This window comes from Struthio camelus, chromosome 25, assembly GCF_040807025.1.
Source record: "Struthio camelus isolate bStrCam1 chromosome 25, bStrCam1.hap1, whole genome shotgun sequence".
Taxonomy (NCBI): domain Eukaryota; kingdom Metazoa; phylum Chordata; class Aves; order Struthioniformes; family Struthionidae; genus Struthio; species Struthio camelus.
The window spans coordinates 7,240,756-7,258,615 of NC_090966.1; the positions used below are offsets into that span (position 1 = coordinate 7,240,756).

At 48.1% G+C, this 17,860-nt stretch overlaps 2 protein-coding genes across 3 annotated transcripts; both read right to left on the reverse strand.

The window, feature by feature from the left end:
* Positions 1 to 2,304: 2,304 nt before the first annotated feature.
* LOC104152428 (keratin, type I cytoskeletal 14) lies at positions 2,305 to 7,945 on the reverse strand. Its single transcript, XM_009687750.2, has 8 exons — positions 7,291 to 7,945; positions 5,355 to 5,437; positions 4,873 to 5,029; positions 4,311 to 4,472; positions 4,090 to 4,215; positions 3,772 to 3,992; positions 3,108 to 3,157; positions 2,305 to 2,589 (listed from the first exon to the last, which is right to left on the reverse strand). Exons 1-8 carry the CDS (start codon positions 7,822 to 7,824, stop codon positions 2,492 to 2,494), a joined length of 1,431 nt encoding a protein of 476 aa, XP_009686045.1. The 5' UTR covers positions 7,825 to 7,945; the 3' UTR covers positions 2,305 to 2,491.
* Positions 7,946 to 11,906: 3,961 nt separating this feature from the next.
* LOC104152450 (keratin, type I cytoskeletal 14) lies at positions 11,907 to 17,274 on the reverse strand. Of its 2 annotated transcripts, XM_009687775.2 has the most exons (8): positions 16,466 to 17,274; positions 15,037 to 15,119; positions 14,337 to 14,493; positions 13,676 to 13,837; positions 13,455 to 13,580; positions 13,137 to 13,357; positions 12,542 to 12,579; positions 11,907 to 12,201 (listed from the first exon to the last, which is right to left on the reverse strand). In XM_009687775.2, exons 1-8 carry the CDS (start codon positions 16,997 to 16,999, stop codon positions 12,104 to 12,106), a joined length of 1,419 nt encoding a protein of 472 aa, XP_009686070.2. In that variant the 5' UTR covers positions 17,000 to 17,274; the 3' UTR covers positions 11,907 to 12,103. The 2 variants fall into 2 exon arrangements, with proteins under 2 accessions (XP_009686070.2, XP_068775335.1); XM_068919234.1 differs by lacking the exon at positions 12,542 to 12,579 and having other exon boundaries at positions 16,466 to 17,180.
* Between the last annotated feature and the right edge of the window lie 586 nt (positions 17,275 to 17,860).

A 17,860-nucleotide genomic window follows, 5' to 3' on the forward strand; every position in this document is an offset into this window, starting at 1 on the left:
ATGACATAAGGGATGTGTCAGGTCCAGCCTGTTGTAATTCAGAAATACTACTTATGCCATTTGGGTAAGTTCATTAGTCTTGATTTTATCTTGACCCTGCAAATCCGTAACACCTTAAATGTGGTGTGGATTCTGCTTATGTCCATCCTTTGTTACATCCATAATTAGCAGGTGAAGCCTGTGCCACGGTGCCATGGCATGCATCATTGGTGGTGAGATCCTGAGTGGATGCTGTGGCATGGTCAGACTCAGGCACTGCTAACATGATGCCCACTAACCCAGGCCTGCCACCGCTTTCACTGCTGGAGCAGCAGTGAATCAGGAGCAGAACTGGTCAGAATCCATGTTCATGTCCAAGAGAGCTTTGCCCGGACACATAGTGACTCACACACGACACTAAATCTTGAGTCCCTCTAAGCTGGAGCCGGTGTCCATCCACCGGTGTGGCTTCAAGCCCACCCACAGGTCTGGGCTTGAAGCAGCCACCAGGGAGAAAACAGAAAGGCAGGCAGTCTGGCATCCCAGGCATCCAACTAGGACTTGCGGATGTCCCTTCAGCCTGTGCACTGCTGGCCTGAGGCAAGGAGGTCCTTTTCAGAAGACCTCTGATATAGCAGTGAGAACTACAAGCAGCCCTAGCTCCTGTCTGCTCGTGCTCAGCTAAATTTTTGTGCTTCAGCTATAGAAAATTCTTGTATCTGATATTTGCAAAAGTATTTTCATATCTCACTATGGACTATGGTAGCATTCCAGATTTTCTGCATGTTATTTGCTGTACCAAACCCCACATTTTCAGTTCAATCAGAATTTCCACCCTGCTCAGAATTTCCTTTTCCATTGCCGTCATGTCTAAGACAGCTTGATGCTGAAGTCCGTTTTGCTTGACCTAATTTTAGATGACTGCAGACCATGTGGATTGGAAGGCTTCCTATTTCTGCAAGGAATGTTTGTAGTTCTAGCAAGGAGAGAAGCCTAATACAACCAATGATCTCTGCAGTCTGGTCTGCGTTTCATTTCTTATGCTTTTCTGTAGTTGTTACACAATGGCACAGAATGATAACATCACTTCAGAACACACTTCCTTTTCTGGAAAGACTTGGCAGGTTCCTCCACTTCTTCGATCACCTTCCCTTTCCTTGGCTTGTCCCATCATGCCTAGCATGAGATCATCAGTTCTTTTCAAGAGTTTGTTCACCCCAGGGAGGATGCCTTCATACTTGTTCAATAAAGACCTTAGTGCCCTTGTGGAGCCTGAAGGAGAATGAATCATCGGTATTAATCCAAGAGATGAGCATACTTGAATTCAGGTGCAAAACCCACTTCTCCATCATTATAATTAAAGGGAAGCTGATTTACTGTAAACTATTGTCTCTTCCTTTTGTCTAAGGCCTAAATCTGTCTTCATGAGGTGGGTGATGAACGTGAGGGCATGGCCCAAGACCAGATAAAACTCCAAAGTACCACTGGTGAGAAAGCATCAGCCTTTTGCATCTAAAATGACTTCTTCTCCTATTGAATCCATGAGACAAACATGTTTGGTGGATGTGGGACAAGCACAGGATACTTTGCTTCCTGGTTCACTTAATGGAAAGTGAGTGTTCAGAGCCAAGGGTAAAATCTACTACCTGTCTTCAGGTTTCAGCTTGCATGATGTTGACGTAAAATAACTGGCTTACAGCTTTTCAGGAAGAATTTTAACAATGATCTGCTAGATGTCGTAGTGATAAGTAACCATTGCCGTTCATCACTGTGCAGATTAAGCAATGATTACTTTGGAACCTGTTAAATGCAGCCTTAGGGCAGCGTGAAAGGACCTGTATAAGGCTTTTGCAGAATGTGCCTAATAACACCGTTAAAAGACAGTCAAATGAGACAGTAAGAATATGTATATAAGATTTGCCATTCAGTTTGATGTTGTGCTCCTGTCTCTCTCTGAATAGTAGTAATCTTGCTGAAGTCTAACTTACAGGAGAAAGTGATTCTTATGACACCAAGAGCTTGATGTTGTTGACTTTAATTACCACTCATGTGTGGCACTTACTTTGTCCTCAGACATCATCCCTCTGTCATTGTCTTCATTTCGTATCAATCTTCTCTGGTTTATGCCTCAGTCAGTGCCAGGTATTTATGAGCAAAAAAAGAGCCTTCTCAAATTATTTTTGCTCCAAATTGACCCCCTGTCCCTCTTTTTCCCTACATGAGCTGCTTCCTGTGGTTACTGAGGACTTTCCCTGGCATGAGCACCCAACCCTGAAGGTGTGAGAGACTGTGCATCAGTGACAGATGAGACTACAGCTGCATGAATGAGAAGAAAGGCTTTATTAAGTGCTTGCAGAATGCGCTGTGGCACCCAAGTGAAATTAGGGTAAAAGAGGAACGGGAAGCAGAAAAACGAAGCTGGCTGCTTTCTGTGACGTAACCCCATCAAAAACAGCCTCAGACAGGGCTTGTTTCAGCCTTCGCTCTCTCAAGCCTGCAGTCAAGGGTACTCCTAGCGGGTGGTGAGCGCAACCTGCTCCCGGGAGGAGACCACCTTCCCATCCTGGACCTCCTCAACGATTGTGCGGACCTGGCGGGAAGTTGTCATTACTGCAAAAGGAAAGCAAGTGACAATTATTCTGAGGGCAGAAAGGAAATTTCTTAATGCATTATCGGATGTTTGCAGGGTCTTAAGAAAGGCCTGGGAAATTCCGAGGGGTATTTTGCCCGCCCGTGCTGTTATAAACAATCCTACTTTAGTTAAGAAGAGTGAGGAGGCATGCTTATGAGAATGCCCAAAAAGGGAAAAAGCCCACTTCCTGTATTTGTTGGTGTTGTTTGATTTTTCAGGTCTGTGTAAAGCTAGAACATTGTCTGGCTGCTCAAGCACAACCTGCATTTAGGTTAGGTCATTCCTGTTGTAAATGCGATTTTTACAGCTTCTTTATAGCTTTTTCCTGCGGTTAATAGCGGTGGGAGGCTCACATGCTGTCTTGACTGCCGTCATTCTGATTCAGCCAGTGAGGCATGCTTGGGGAATGGTGTTCACTCTATCAGTTTGACAGCTTCTCTAAAAGCAAGTCTCAAAGCTGTTCGTTATAGACGGATGAAGTAAGAGACATTCTTACCATCTCTACCAGAGTGTGAGGACATAGCGGAGGAGTACTGGGAAGAGATGCTATAAGAGAAGAAGAAAAAGAAAGAGAAGTTAAGAACAAATTCTTTTTGTTGTTTCACAGGCTTTGTATTCAGGAGGGAGAGGATAACAGAAAAGTCAAAAAAGAGGTTAAAAATCTTACACACTAAAGCAACAGCAAGCAAGCGTTGAGAATGTAGTCTGATAATGTTCATATTACTTAGGGCTTATTTTTATCCTCTTCAGCAATTTAATCGATTTTCCTTAAAATTATCCACTTTAATAGCTCAGTAGCAAACCTTTCTGAGCATCTCAGGGCTCTTTTTGATACTGTATGCCTCAAACTTTTCCTGATATTATTTGAGCTAGAGCCTTGAACCAAGAGAATTTAATCAAATAATTAGTCTGGAGATCGGTCTCTCCTGGGGTGGGAAGGGACCACTGCACTGTTCCAGCAGCCACTAGGACCTCTTACAGCATCTCACGGCAGACTGAAAACGGGCGTAGTGCTACCGGGGTCCTTGGTTGGTCTGAACAGAAACATGTGAATCCTGAAAACGGCATTCCAAATGAGTCCCTAAACAGCACAATTTCTATCTGAGCTGTTACCCATCTGCTGCCCACCCTGGTGTCTGAAGCCAAGCCCCTGTACGTACTGGGCGTCCTCGCCCTCCAGGAGGCGGCGGTACGTGGCGATCTCCTGCTCCAGGCGGGTCTTGACGTCCAGCAGGATCCTGTAGTCGTGGTTCTGGCGCTCCATGTCGCACCGCAGCTCGGCCAGCTGCTCCTCCACGCTGGTGATGAGGCCTTGGAGCTGGGCCAGCTGGGTGCCATAGCGAGCTTCTGTGTCAGCCAGGGTGCCTTCCAGGGCTGCTTTCTGTGTGCGGAGGAGAGGTACGAGCTCAGAGAGGGCCGGAGCGCGGCAGGGAGGGGGCCACCCATGTGTCCCCTTGCCCACACTCCCGCGCTTGTACCATGCTGAGCTGGGACTGCAGGTCTATCTCCAGGCTCTGGATGGTGCGTCGCAGTTCCGTGATCTCCGTCTTGCCACTCTGAAGCTGCTCCGTGTTGATGGCCACCTCCCGGTTCAGCTCTTCCGTCTGCAGCAAGGCAAAAGCGTACCGTTAGAGGAGAGGCAAGCAGGCAAAGCGTTGGTCCCAGCACGGCCTGCTCCGCGGCCGGCGAGCGAGCTCACCTTGCTGAAGAACCACTGCTCGGCATCCCTGCGGTTCTTCTCGGCCAAGGTCTCGTACTGCTCTCTCATCTCAGCCAGGATCTTGGTGAGGTCGATTCCAGGAGCAGCATCCATCTCCACGCTGATCTCTCCACCCACCTGCCCACGCAGGGCATTCATTTCCTGGTGCAAGAGACACGTTATACACATCACAATGGTACCAGTGTATTCCTAACATGACTAACTGCAGATTGCTCTTCTCACTCACATCCAACACAAAAATCCCCCCGAATTTTCTTTTAGAATTTCTGTCTCTTTGGAAAGAAAGATCATATCTATTAGGGGTTTCACAGCATAGTAGTGAAGCCCAAGGGAATATTCCTCATCCTGTCTTCCACCGCAGCCAAGTGGTGGTTGTCCTTTACCTGAGCTACAAGAAGGGCTTATTCCCCTCACCCTTACCCAGTCAGGTCTCTCCTGACAGCCCTAATTTCAGAGCCACCCTGCATGTGGGACATGACCCCTTTTGCATTATGCACAAGGTACGCTTTGTGGGTCCCACATTGCACCTGGCTCTCCTCACCTCCTCATGGTTCTTCTTGAGGTAGGCCAGCTCCTCCTTCAGGTTCTCGATCTGCATCTCCAGGTCAGCTCTGGCCAGAGTCAGCTCGTCCAGGACTCTGCGCAGGCCGTTGATGTCGGCCTCCACGCTCAGGCGCAGAGCCTGCTCTGTCTCAAACCTGGGAACACAAACCCAGTCGCACCTTGGAGCCAAGTTGATACAGATGTTTCTGTCTTGCTTCCTGCCCAACCTTGGCATATTTTAATTCTTTTTTCTTTGCCAGACATCTTTTATCAAATGTGCACGTGCAGCTTTGTACAGTGCAGGAAAGTCAAGACAATGCTCTGCCCAGGAAGAGACGTACACTTCCCTGTGTTACACTTCTAGTGTGTGGTGTACCGGAGGGGCGACTTCAGGTATAGAAAGCAATGGAAAGCCTCAAACAGACTGGCTTTTCCCTTGTCTTCCTTTCTGATAAGAGATCTTGAAGGCATTAGACTTACTTGGTTCTGAAATCGTCAGCTGCCAGTCTGGCATTGTCAATCTGTAAGACAATGTTGGCATTTTCTACAGTTGCAGCAAGAATCTGGGGGAAAAAAAAGGAAGGAGTGAAAAACTATTTAAAAAAGGTTGCATGCTGCTGCCTGAACTCCTGTTTAGGGGAAGAACAGGAGCAGCACTGAACCTCGTGCCCATTGGGTTGGACTTCCACAAGGACTCTGCAGAGATGAGAAAAGATATTCCAGCCTAAGCGCTCATTGGCACTAATTAAGTCTTGTGAAGATGCTGGCGTGTGTACACAGGCCACAGACTGCTCTGCCCACCAAAATGACATCTCCAGACACTCACACCTCTCCCCGTGCCCAGCCTAGCAGTGCCCTGGGTTTTGTCTGGAAATTCAGAACAGCTCGATTGAGAAGGAAAACAGATGAGGAAGGAGGACCTTGTCCCTGAAGCATTTTGCTTTCATAACTATACCTGGCTTTCATAACTATACCTGAGGTGCAAATATTTGTTCTGGGGTTTTGAAAATAATTGGCTATTTTAAAAGTAATAATTTCTGTAGCCATGAGCTAATGAAAAACTCTTACCGAGTTCTGATGCTTCAGGGAATAGCATAGCAATAATCCAGGAAGGGAGTGTTAGAATGGTAATATCCCAGCTGCAGTGCTGGAGGGGAAAGAAAGGGGCTGCCTTCCTATAGATCACCAGCATGGGATTTCTGTGAGACCCAGTAATTCATTGCTTGGATCTGGAGGAAGCTGCTGCCTCCACATTGTCCGTGTGCTGGACCAGAGCACGCCTGACAAGCTGGAATTCAGAGAAGCTTTGTGTGTCACGGCAAGAGCAGCTGTGAAGCCCAAGAGAAGGGAAGAGAGAGCTGAAAAATTCGACGTACTTGATTTGCTCACAGGGGTTGAAGCCTGTCACTGGCTGCAGCCCCATTTTCCTGGCGTTTCCCATGCTGGACCAGGTGTTATCATTACCATCCTGCACACACCTCCTGTGGTGACTCCCATGCACTTCCATGGGGCCTGGGCTGACTAAGGATGCCGTCACCTTGCGTAGGTGACATGTTGAAGGACCAGTGAATCAGCTCATGATGAGTAAAGTGAACAAAACTGATCATGGGGTGGACTACAGTAGCGGGGCAGGAGGAGAAGGACAGATACTGATGTTTGCTGTAAATAAAGGAACAAGCCCAGCTCTGTTTTACTTTGCTGCATTTTAGAGTACGGTGCGTGCATGACTTCAGCCCCTCTGAAGCCACCTGCCACAACCCAGTATGTTCTGACCCCTCTTGGTGTTTTGCTCATGTGTGTGTTCACACTTCCCGAAGGACAGGCATCCCAGGGGGCAGTTTCATTTCTTAACCCCTACCTTTCAGCCTCCTGTCAGGCTGTAAATGATTAGTCTGAATTGTAGCATCATTATGAAGACTACTTGGCATCCCCGTTTGCATACCATTTTACAGGAGTGAACAGTGCCAAAAAGATAACATGACCCTGCCTGCCGAGTGCTTAGTCGGGAGCTGGGCAAAGGCAGCATGTACTTTGGGCCTAAGTAGCATCCACTAAAGGCAGGAAGTGCCTAGCGAGGCAGCTTCCTCACTGCCACACAGCCCAGCACACGCCATGGAGCGTCTGATAACCTGAACGAAGGGCTGACCGGCTCTGGCTCCAGTTTTCCTGCCCCTGTCTTTCCCTCTACACTGAAATATTAAATAGAAAACATATTTTGGTGCTTTCTGAAGGCATCATCAAAAACTTGCTGTTCATAGATTATGACATTTATTTTCAAGCATGCTGTTTCTTTTTTCCCATCTTAGACCATCAGTTAATACACTACCCTTCACTTTTTAGGTGTAGGATGATCTTTTAAAAAGTGACTTTAATAAAATGACTTTAATGATAACTTTTCGTTATCACAGCATCCTACCTTGCTCCTCAGCTCCTCGATAGTCTTGTAGTAGGGGCTGTAGTCACGGTCTGGACCAGGTGCCTGCTTCTTGTACCATTCCCTGATCTTAACCTCCAGGTCAGTGTTGGCCTCCTCCAGGGCACGCACTTTGTCCAGGTAGGCAGCCAGGCGGTCGTTGAGGTTCTGCATCGTCTCCTTTTCTCCAGCTTGCAGAATGCCTTCGCCGCCTCCAAAGACGCCTCCAAAGCCGCCCCCAAAGCCTCCCCCAAAGCCACTGCCGAAGCTGCCCCCATAGCCACCCCCAAAGCCACTGCCAAGGCCCCCTCCTACGCTGCTGCAGTAGCTGCCCCCGTAGCCCCCGCCCAGGGCACTTCCAAGCCCTGAGACAGTGCGAGAAGAGACCGAGTAGCTACTGGTCCTTCCGCTGACGCTGGGGGCTCTGTACCCTCCTCCACCAACATGCACGGAGGACAGCCTGCTGGAGCCTCCACCTAAGCCGCCGAATCCCTTGAGGGACGTGGAGGAGGAGTATTGCCTGACAGTGGTGGCCATGGCGAAGGACGGCAGAGACTGCTGAGCTTGAGAGAGACACCCCGGTGCAGCAGGGGAGATCGTGAGCGCTAACTTCCCCTGGCTCGGAGCCCTTTATAGCCCAGAGAGGAGGCGTTGCCTGTGCTTTTTTTTTTTTTTTTTCTGTTGCATTCCTGATGATTTTCATCACTCCTAAAACGTGAGCCAACTTCCAGAATCGTCATTTTTCTCTTTGTTCTACTCATACTTTTTGTCATATTCCACTATAAGCTTTTTATCTCACAAAGGGCGTCTTTATGCTTCTTCCGTTTCCAAGTAAATAGTCAGGTGTGATTCAAAGTAGGAGACTCATTGCTCAAGGCTATATTTTAATGTTGCTTTGTGCTGTTAACTCTGAAACAGAACTGTTCAGACTCTTAGGGCAGCATTTCAATGGAGCAAGTCAAGATTTCTTTTACTGGGTCTCTTTGTCTTAGCTACTACTCTTTGCTGCCTCCACTTAGGCTGTGTGCCTAGCACACCGACCGGGTTCATCCTTTCACTGAAACCCTGAACCCACGTCTGCAGCCCTGGGAGTACAACGGTGCTAGAAGGAACTTGGCTGGCAATCCTGGAAATGCAAGTCCTCTCTTTGACCCACAGAGGGAGGGATGTTCTGTAGTGATGAAGATGGGGTTCATCCTGCAGGGCTCATTCAATTCCTCCCTTCTGTTCTGGGACCACCCAAGAGGTAAAGAATATACAGAGGTAATAAGCAGTGGTTGTTGTGTCTTGCTGTCTGTCAGTGAGAGCCAAGCAAGCCATTCGCAAAGCACAGGATATGGCTGTTAGCTGCAGTAACTTACAAATCATGGGATTCTCCAGGAAAAAATGCAGAATAGCATAAAGTAAATCAAAGATGTCTGAGAGCTATTGGGCTCTAAGATCTGGAGACAAGACAGTAATGCTGACAGTAGCATAGCTTAGCAGCATTAATGTGATAGACATATCAATCAATAGTGACCAGGGAGGACAGCTTCAGTGTGAGTTCAGCGCTTACAGATCCCATGGAAACTGAGCTTCAGGAGAGATTAGTGACGCGGGCTCTGAAGAGCTAAAAGGCTCAGAAAATCCCCATGTCAAGTGTGGTCAAGCTCTACTGTGTTTTCTTGGTACTGAACTGTGTCATGGGCAGAAACCACAAATTTGAGCGTCACTGGTCAGTAATGCAGGGTGTGGAAGAGAAGGTATTTCTCATGTGTGTGCTTGGTGAATTGTTTTACCATCTTCATAGACAGGCCCCAACAACCTCTTCCCTCGTTCCTGTTCCTTAGGAATGATGTTCCTTAGATCATTTGCCAAAAAGGGAGGGAAAGAGTATGGAAATAAGCAACATGGGTACATTTCTAAGTAGCTTCAAGTTGCATGACAGCCCCCCAACCCCCCCAACCCCCGTGTCTGGAAGAAGAATGGAGATGCTACAGACTGTGGGTGGGATGCGTCCTTCATTAGCTGGCTGCTATGGAGAAACACAGCTACCAGCACTTCTGTTTGCCTAGCATGCATGGAAACACATCTGTACAACAGCCCACTGAAATAGGAGATGAAGATCTGGAAATTGCAGTCAGTTCCCTCTGGCTCTAGGGTGGATCTAGTTGCTGGGTGGTGTCTTCATGTCGCGTGAGCGCCAAGAGCCGTGGCTCAGAGTCAGCTGGCGCCCGCTGCCTGCGCGCCGGCCGAGGCGCAGACGGCAGTGCCGGCGAGGATGAGGCCTGCAGCTCCCAGGAGTGTGCTTTCTCCCTGGCATCATCTCTTTAGCCTCACCCAGGTCAAAAAAAAGGGGAAAAGGACAGATCTAGTGGGTCGTCATGCTGAGGATAATGCTGGAAACGGGAGGCCATCAGTGACAAAAACACTACAGAATCCCCACGTAGGTCCAGACCCTCGGCCCTGACGGCAGCAGAGCCCTTCACGCCCGGCAGCCAGCAGGAGCGGTCAGCTTGCCCCGCCACGGCGCCGGCTGGGCAAGGCTCGCAGCGCTGCAGCGCGGCTACCGACGTGCTCTTTCTTTCTATGAAACTGCCTTTTCTTTCATCTTTTGTTTTCTATTTAAGCACTATAAGCGTGTCAGAAAAATATACATTGCTCAAAATATCTATGATATTTTGATAATGCCATAAGGTGTTAATTAAAGTTATAAGGTGTTAATTAAGATCTAAAACAACGTTTTAAAAATTCTAAGACGTTATTTACCATGACCACCTGTTCAGCACAAGCGCAAATGACTCCATATTGTTTGTACAGCACTCTTTTTTAAAACTGACTATTAATAAATCAAGTTCTGCCTCTGCTTCACAGGCACGTGCACACTGAGAGCCTCACATTTCTCACATTTCAAAATCAGAGTGCGAATTCTATGGCAAAACCATAATTTGATGGGAACACACTGGTGTTTCAAACACAATTCTGTCCTACTTCAGTAGGAAACGGGAGATGAAATTTTTACTCCAAACCTACGCAGCAGCAGACCTACTAGATGAAACTACCTGGACAACTACACGTCTGTTTATTTTAGTGCACTTACAAAGTTTGCCCTAGTATCAAATTATTATAAGATAGTTTCCTAAAATGAGTTGAAAAGCCACACCTTAATGTCTTTTTATCAAGTGGTCTTTTATGTCAAATTAATTCAGTTTAGCCTGAGAAGTCAAACCGTCTTCTTGGAATAAAATACCACTTTCTGAAACGTGCCTCAAGCTGCCGCTGCCTGTGCGCACGAGCCGCCGCCTGCAGCTCCTCGACGGGTTTCCTAAGGTCAGGCCTAATTATTGGTGCTCCAGGCAGGAGAGAAGCGGCATCTGTTTTCCACACCTACCCCACGCTTTGCAGTAGCAGGAGTAATTAAAACAGGGGATCTTGTTAGGAAACTATTACTATTTGTTGTTCCTATAGCAACACAGGTGTGCCCAGACTTTTCCAATAGAAAGGACGAATTGCAGCGAGGCACCTTGGGCACCTCCGCACAGGGCTCGGCTGCTGCCGGGGAGCAGGCCCTGCAGCGCCCGGAGCGTAGAGCAGGGAACAGACCAGAGCCCCCTCACCCTGGTCCTGGGGGACGCCCGGGCTGTGCTCCTCACCCTGCTCCTGCTGCCTGAGCTCTGGGTTTGCTCTGGGGTCCCCCTGGACCATGTATCCCTGCTCTGGTCACCTTTGCTTGTGGCATCGATGCACCATGGGGATCCTTTCAACATTTTGGAAAAAGATTCTTTTATCTCCCCATGAAATCCAGGCAGATTTCCTGGAGAGCTCTGTTTTTACCCACAGTCAATCGCGCACTTTTCTGAATCATCCCATTGATTTAAAAGTTTGATTTATGAAGTAGTGAATGTGGCAGAATCCAGCCAAGAATGTGTCTGAACTGGCTTTCCAGGAACGGCCGGGCCAGCTGACGACGATCTGAACTGCTGCATCAGGAGCAGCCACTGACAGCGGGAACTCAACTCCCAAAAGAGCTTGTAATCCATCTGCTTGGACGGAGCATACCCACCACTGGCAGTTACTGCATTTCCTCACCCTTTATCAATGCCTCAGAAGCAACAATTAAGTGAGGCTAATTTGGTATTTCTGGAGGGGTGTCAGCCAGTGCATCCCTACCACATCTGCACCTTAATTTCATTTTGCCACAAAGCATGTTGTCTGGACTGCATGATGAGGAGGCAGAGCTAAGAGAGGAATAATTTGCAGGTTCCAGAACGTGTGGCCTAGCCTTTTTTTCACTTATTTGCTTGAACTCACTGAGTTAAAAGCTTCAGAGCTACTGCTGCTGTACATTGCAGCCTGGGAAGAACCGCTGTGCCTCGATTCCCAGTCCCCAAATCTGAAATGAAATATGAAGACTCTCTCACATGTTTCAGCTCCTGAGACCCTATAATCACTTTCTTTTGTAGCCTCCATCCGCACTGGATGTCTTCACCGAATCAGCTGGTTCTAGGTGTTAGAGGAGGTGTAGTTGTGCTGGCCCCTGAGTGCCAAAGATCTGGAATGTAACTGCTTTCAGGGAACAGCTTTGTCCTGCTCCACAAGTGGGCCGGCTCAGCTCTTCAGAGATACAAGACAAGACTCTAGTTTGCAAGAATGTGAAGAAAAGCTTTATTTGATTTCTGAGCACAGCGCAGTGCTTAGGTTGCTTGAGGGAAGCAGTGGCATGATGAAAAGAGGAGGAAGATGCTTTTCATGGTTTACATATCCAGAGTGCATAAGCTGGAATCTTCTTTTGCTTTGCTATGAGAGGTTTGGCCTATGTCCAAACCGTGCAGCAATCTTAACGGGGGGACTGGTGTATCTGCTCACGGGAAGAAATCACCTTCCCATCCTGGACTTCCTCAACAATTGTGCGGATTTGACGCGTAGTTACAGGTGCTATAGTGGAGAAAGAAAGAACCATTATTTACAGAGAAAGGAGGAGAAAGTGCCTTAATGATGTTTCACTGGTGTGGATTTGTTATGAACAACTGCCTTAGAAAACCAGTGTAACTACAGAATTTCTGCACCTAAATGCTTTATTATCATTGCAGTCTGCCCAGGTAATCTTCTGAAACATGCTTTGGTATATCAGAAGAATAATTTCTGTTGATTCACATTGTGAACATGTGATAGAACAGTAATTTTAGTGAATTACTTAATAAGAATCTGTGATAAGGTGGCTAAGGATGTGACAAAGCTGTGTGTGATTAGTGCTTCAGCCAAGACACGTTCTTACCTTCTCTCACAGACTGTGAGGCATAATGGGAAGACATGCTACGAGGGGAAAAAAATGAAAGAATGGTCAGAAAGGGCAAAAAAGTGAGTGGTTTCTAAGAAGGAATTATTATTTAAGGCCTCCTCCTTGCTTATAATACCAGGATATGATTAAAATACTTTCCTGAAACTACCTAGTGTCAAGATTTAAAGGAAGAAAAATATTAACATACACGTATACAAACAGGATTCAGACGCATTCGTGACAAAGGCGGCACACATCCCAGCTGCAGTGAGCATTAATGGTATCTGCTCCTTTCCCAGGATTACACAGATACTGGAGGGATGGCAAGAGGATCCTCGGTTGTTGGAAGCTGCAGTGCTGGGCTACTCATTGGGCCGAACTAGACTAGCAGGAGCAACAGGGGGAGACCCTGTTGTATGCCGTGGGTCAGGAAGAGCAGTAAACTGACATCTCCATGACTCTAACCAATAACTCGTCCAAGAACATGGCTCAAAGGGTCCTCCAGGGAACAGAGGTTGTTCAGCATTTCTTTCCATCGCTATTACCCGTCTGCTGCCCACCCTGGTGTCTGAAGCCAAGCCCCTGTACGTACTGGGCGTCCTCGCCCTCCAGGAGGCGGCGGTACGTGGCGATCTCCTGCTCCAGGCGGGTCTTGACGTCCAGCAGGATACTGTAGTCGTGGTTCTGGCGCTCCATGTCGCACCGCAGCTCGGCCAGCTGCTCCTCCACGCTGGTGATGAGGCCTTGGAGCTGGGCCAGCTGGGTGCCATAGCGAGCTTCTGTGTCAGCCAGGGTGCCTTCCAGGGCCGCTTTCTGTGTGCGGAGGAGAGGTACGAGCTCAGAGAGGGCCGGAGCGCGGGAGGGAGGGGGCCACCCATGTCTCCCCTTGCCCACACTCCCGCGCTTGTACCATGCTGAGCTGGGACTGCAGGTCTATCTCCAGGCTCTGGATGGTGCGTCGCAGTTCCGTGATCTCCGTCTTGCCGCTCTGAAGCTGCTCCGTGTTGATGGCCACCTCCCGGTTCAGCTCTTCCGTCTGCAGCAAGGCAAAAGCGTACCGTTAGAGGAGAGGCAAGCAGGCAAAGCGTTGGTCCCAGCACGGCCTGCTCCGCGGCCGGCGAGCGAGCTCACCTTGCTGAAGAACCACTGCTCGGCATCCCTGCGGTTCTTCTCGGCCAAGGTCTCGTACTGCTCTCTCATCTCAGCCAGGATCTTGGTGAGGTCGATTCCAGGAGCAGCATCCATCTCCACGCTGATCTCTCCACCCACCTGCCCACGCAGGGCATTCATTTCCTGGTGCAAGAGACACGTTATATCCCCGTGCAATCCAACAATGTCTTTGGGAAATATAGCAACTTTTCTGCATGTATTTCTGGGGAGCTAGCAACAGGAACCAAACTGGGGCCTTTGCCCCACTATCACAAGTAGAGTAATACAAATTCTGTCTTAAGAAATCTCCACTGGAGTTAACTTTGGCTTTCTACAGAGAATAAATCAGAGCTTGTAGGTGGCTTCATTTCCCGGGAGGGAGATCCTATAGGCCTGAAGCAGCTAGGATTGTTAGTACATCTCTAACAGCTACAGTGGAGATTACTGAAATAACAAGTGGTGAACACAGAATCCCAGGAGGATGCACTGTTACCCAGATCATTCACTACTTCCTTACTAGCAGTTCTCATCTTCGCTCCCAGCAATTCAAGACTCAGAGTAGCCCTAAAGATTGGACCCAACCTCATTATTCTGGGCCCAGGCTGCGGTTTGTACAGCCTCTTTTGTTCCTGGCTCTGCTCACCTCCTCGTGGTTCTTCTTGAGGTAGGTCAGCTCCTCCTTCAGGTTCTCGATCTGCATCTCCAGGTCAGCTCTGGCCAGAGTCAGCTCGTCCAGGACTCTGCGCAGGCCGTTGATGTCGGCCTCCACGCTCAGGCGCAGAGCCTGCTCTGTCTCAAACCTGGGAACACAACAACAGTCAAGAAAGACACCAAGATCTCGCCTAACCAAGGTCAGGCAGCTCAGTTTGTTGGTCACTTGCTCCTCCCTGCTGCCATCGTTGGGTCAGTACTGTATAACACTGATGGTGCACCCACAACCCACTGATGGCAGGAGCTAGTGAATGCAGTGGAACAACTGATAAAACATGTTCATTTGAGGAAGACCTTGCCCCTGATGCTACTGGGCCTTGTTACTGGATCTGGGCTTTGTGGAGCTATACACACACACACGTGAAATGCGTAGCAGAGGCATGGTGCAAGCTCTCTGGACAAGCGGGCTCATACCTTAGGATAACAAGCAGTGGAAATAAAATAGTAAAGGGTTTGACAGAAACAATCTTCAAGCTCCTCTAAGATTTACATCACAAACTGCTTGGGAGATTACACTTAATCTGAAAGCTTTTTTTTTCCAAGTGGCTTTCTTGGGTTTAGGATGTTTTTCCCCTGATTTCATTAAAAGTCTCCGCAGACTCTGTTCCCTTTTTCCAGGAAAGGCGCCTTACTTGGTCCTGAAGTCATCAGCTGTCAGTCTAGCATTGTCAATCTGCAGGAGGAGGTTGGCGTTGTCGACTGTGGCCACCAGGACCTGGAGGGTGGACAGTAAAGTGCAAGCAAAAGATGAACGTCAGAAACTCCTCCTGATTGACCAAGGGATCTTAACAGAAGTGAGACTGTAAGGACAGGAATAGTTTTGGTGAAGCTTGGGGCTTCCTTAACAGAAGTATATATTGAATCATGACAAGGAGGAGCAAGACACAGCTGAGATAGACTGCAGGAAGTATCTGATTACTCTGTGACCGCCCTTTCCAACAATCCATCAGTACGTGTTTCAGAGGCAGCATGAAGTCACGTAAGATGCGTGAGATCTGATGTTAGCATTTGTTCTCCTGCTTCAGGGCATGGACTGATTTTGCAGGGGTCAAGAAAGAATCACCCGCTCGCCCATCCACCGCACAGTGCAATTCTTCTGGCAGGACAGATGGACCAGCAGGGTGCACTTGCTTGGCAGTCGTTACGCCCGTTTGTTCTTGGATGGATTTGATTTGCTAACTGCAGGAATGGAGCAAACTGGAATGAACAGATGCCTAAGACTTCTGGTGTTTATATTGCAAAGATAGGAGAAAATAATCCAAACTGAGAAAAGGTTCACGTCAGGGTTTGGGAGGACATCAGTTATCAAAATTGAGATTTTGAGTGCCAATGAGAGGGAAAATGGTTTCCCTGCATCCCTTGCAAGGAGTCCTGCAACTCGGGCTGTACAGAGGCCTCCTTCCTGTTTACTAGATGCAATTTATAGGTGAGAAGTAGCAGAGAAGAACAAAGTTAACTCTTGAGTATTTCCTCCAAGATGGGACAGTAGGAGTGAAATCACAACAAAGAGAAAGCTCTCAGAGCTGCCTGGGTTTGTGGCTACGGAGCAAGTTTGGCCGGGTGCTAGTGACTGCTGAAAGGAGGCTAAGATGTCACTACCGGTCAGTTCCATCTTTTCCTCTTTAACCATCTCAATTAGAATAGTACTGAGGAGCTAAAATAAGTGACAGCAGTTTGCAAATTCTTTGACTGAATATGTACAAATATCCCATCAATATTTCACAGTCTATGCACACTTAAAATTTTTCCTGTGTATTCTTTTTAGATAAAATCTCAGAAAAATATGCATTATCAATGCAGACATCTCTAACTCTTAATATTTGCATTATATCCTTTTACATCTGCTTCATGCAGTGAAAACTGTCATTTGTCCTATCTAGAAGAGTGTAGTCAAAAACTGACATTGACAAATCCCTGAATTTCCAGCCTAGCAGTCTGCATAGGTATCTCAGTTTTTTACCACATAGTTAGTACCTGCTAATTATAGAGGTAGCAGTCAGTAGTTTTGCTTCCTCTCTAATAAAGACTAGACATCCCTCTGTGTTAGTCACAGCATCCTACCTTGCTCCTCAGCTCCTCGATAGTCTTGTAGTAGGGGCTGTAGTCACGGTCTGGACCAGGTGCCTGCTTCTTGTACCATTCCCTGATCTTAACCTCCAGGTCAGTGTTGGCCTCCTCCAGGGCACGCACTTTGTCCAGGTAGGCAGCCAGGCGGTCGTTGAGGTTCTGCATCGTCTCCTTTTCTCCAGCTTGCAGAATGCCTTCGCCGCCTCCAAAGACGCCTCCAAAGCCGCCCCCAAAGCCTCCCCCAAAGCCACTGCCGAAGCTGCCCCCATAGCCACCCCCAAAGCCACTGCCAAGGCCCCCTCCTACGCTGCTGCAGTAGCTGCCCCCGTAGCCCCCGCCCAGGGCACTTCCAAGCCCCGAGACAGTGCGAGAAGAGACCGAGTAGCTACTGGTCCTTCCGCTGACGCTGGGGGCTCTGTACCCTCCTCCACCAACATGCACGGAGGACAGCCTGCTGGAGCCTCCACCTAAGCCGCCGAATCCCTTGAGGGACGTGGAGGAGGAGTATTGCCTGACAGTGGTGGCCATGGCGAAGGACGGCAGAGACTGCTGAGCTTGAGAGAGACACCCCGGTGCAGCAGGGGAGATCGTGAGCGCTAACTTCCCCTGGCTCGGAGCCCTTTATAGCCCAGAGAGGAGGCGTTGCCTGTGCTTTTCATCACCTCTGACAGTCTCAGCCAAATTCCAGAGTCATCATTTTTCTCTTTGTGTTTTCGTGTCTTTTGTCACATCCCACTAAAAACACTTCAGCTCACTGGGTCTGCATCTTCCCTTTGGTTCCCAGCATTCAGGTGTGATTCAGAACTGAAGGCTTGTTGCTCAGGGCTACATTTTAGCATTATACTGTTACACCTGCAACACGGAGGTGCTGGCTCCATCTCTGCCTAGCCGCTTCTCCGTGAAGTAGCGCAAGTGAATCCACTGTGACATGCTGAGTCGCCTGCGAGTGTCTTATATCATTAAAAACCTACAGATCTATTTATTTGTTTTTTATAAAGAGTGTAAAGCCAATGAAAGCTCCCTAAGAGCTCTATGCATCCATAATCTTTATATAGGGCTGATCCAAAGGCAGCTGGAAGTTTTCCGGTCAGGTCCTCTATCCCAGGACAAGCACAAACCTGGCAGTATTTGTGTAGCATAATGTATTTGGCAGAAATCCTGTAGTTCAAAAGAGAAGAAACTCAGGTAATTTCTGCTTACGTATTGGTTGGGTGAATCTCTGGAGGAGTTAGAAAGTCCCTACAACAGTGTTTATTCAACCCATTTATATTGTAGAAGCTTAATATTTTGTAATGGCCCCTGTATAATGAATTTAAAGTTACTGAAATGCTTGCTTTGCTACATTACATTCCACAGACTCCAGGAAAGCAACATGTGACTTCTAAAAGG

Excerpts from the sequence above, each read along its gene's own strand:
- LOC104152450 (XM_009687775.2), bottom strand. The coding sequence starts at position 16,999 with ATGGCCACCACTGTCAGGCAATACTCCTCCTCCACGTCCCTCAAGGGA. Across the intron at positions 13,581-13,675 it reads AGCAGTGGTTCTTCAGCAAG|ACGGAAGAGCTGAACCGGGA; the intron begins GTGAGCTCGCTC and ends GCCTTGCTGCAG. Across the intron at positions 13,358-13,454 it reads TGCAGTCCCAGCTCAGCATG|AAAGCGGCCCTGGAAGGCAC; the intron begins GTACAAGCGCGG and ends CTCCGCACACAG.
- LOC104152428 (XM_009687750.2), bottom strand. The coding sequence starts at position 7,824 with ATGGCCACCACTGTCAGGCAATACTCCTCCTCCACGTCCCTCAAGGGA. Across the intron at positions 5,438-7,290 it reads TCGAGGAGCTGAGGAGCAAG|ATTCTTGCTGCAACTGTAGA; the intron begins GTAGGATGCTGT and ends TTTTTCCCCCAG. Across the intron at positions 2,590-3,107 it reads CTCACACTCTGGTAGAGATG|TAATGACAACTTCCCGCCAG; the intron begins GTAAGAATGTCT and ends TTCCTTTTGCAG.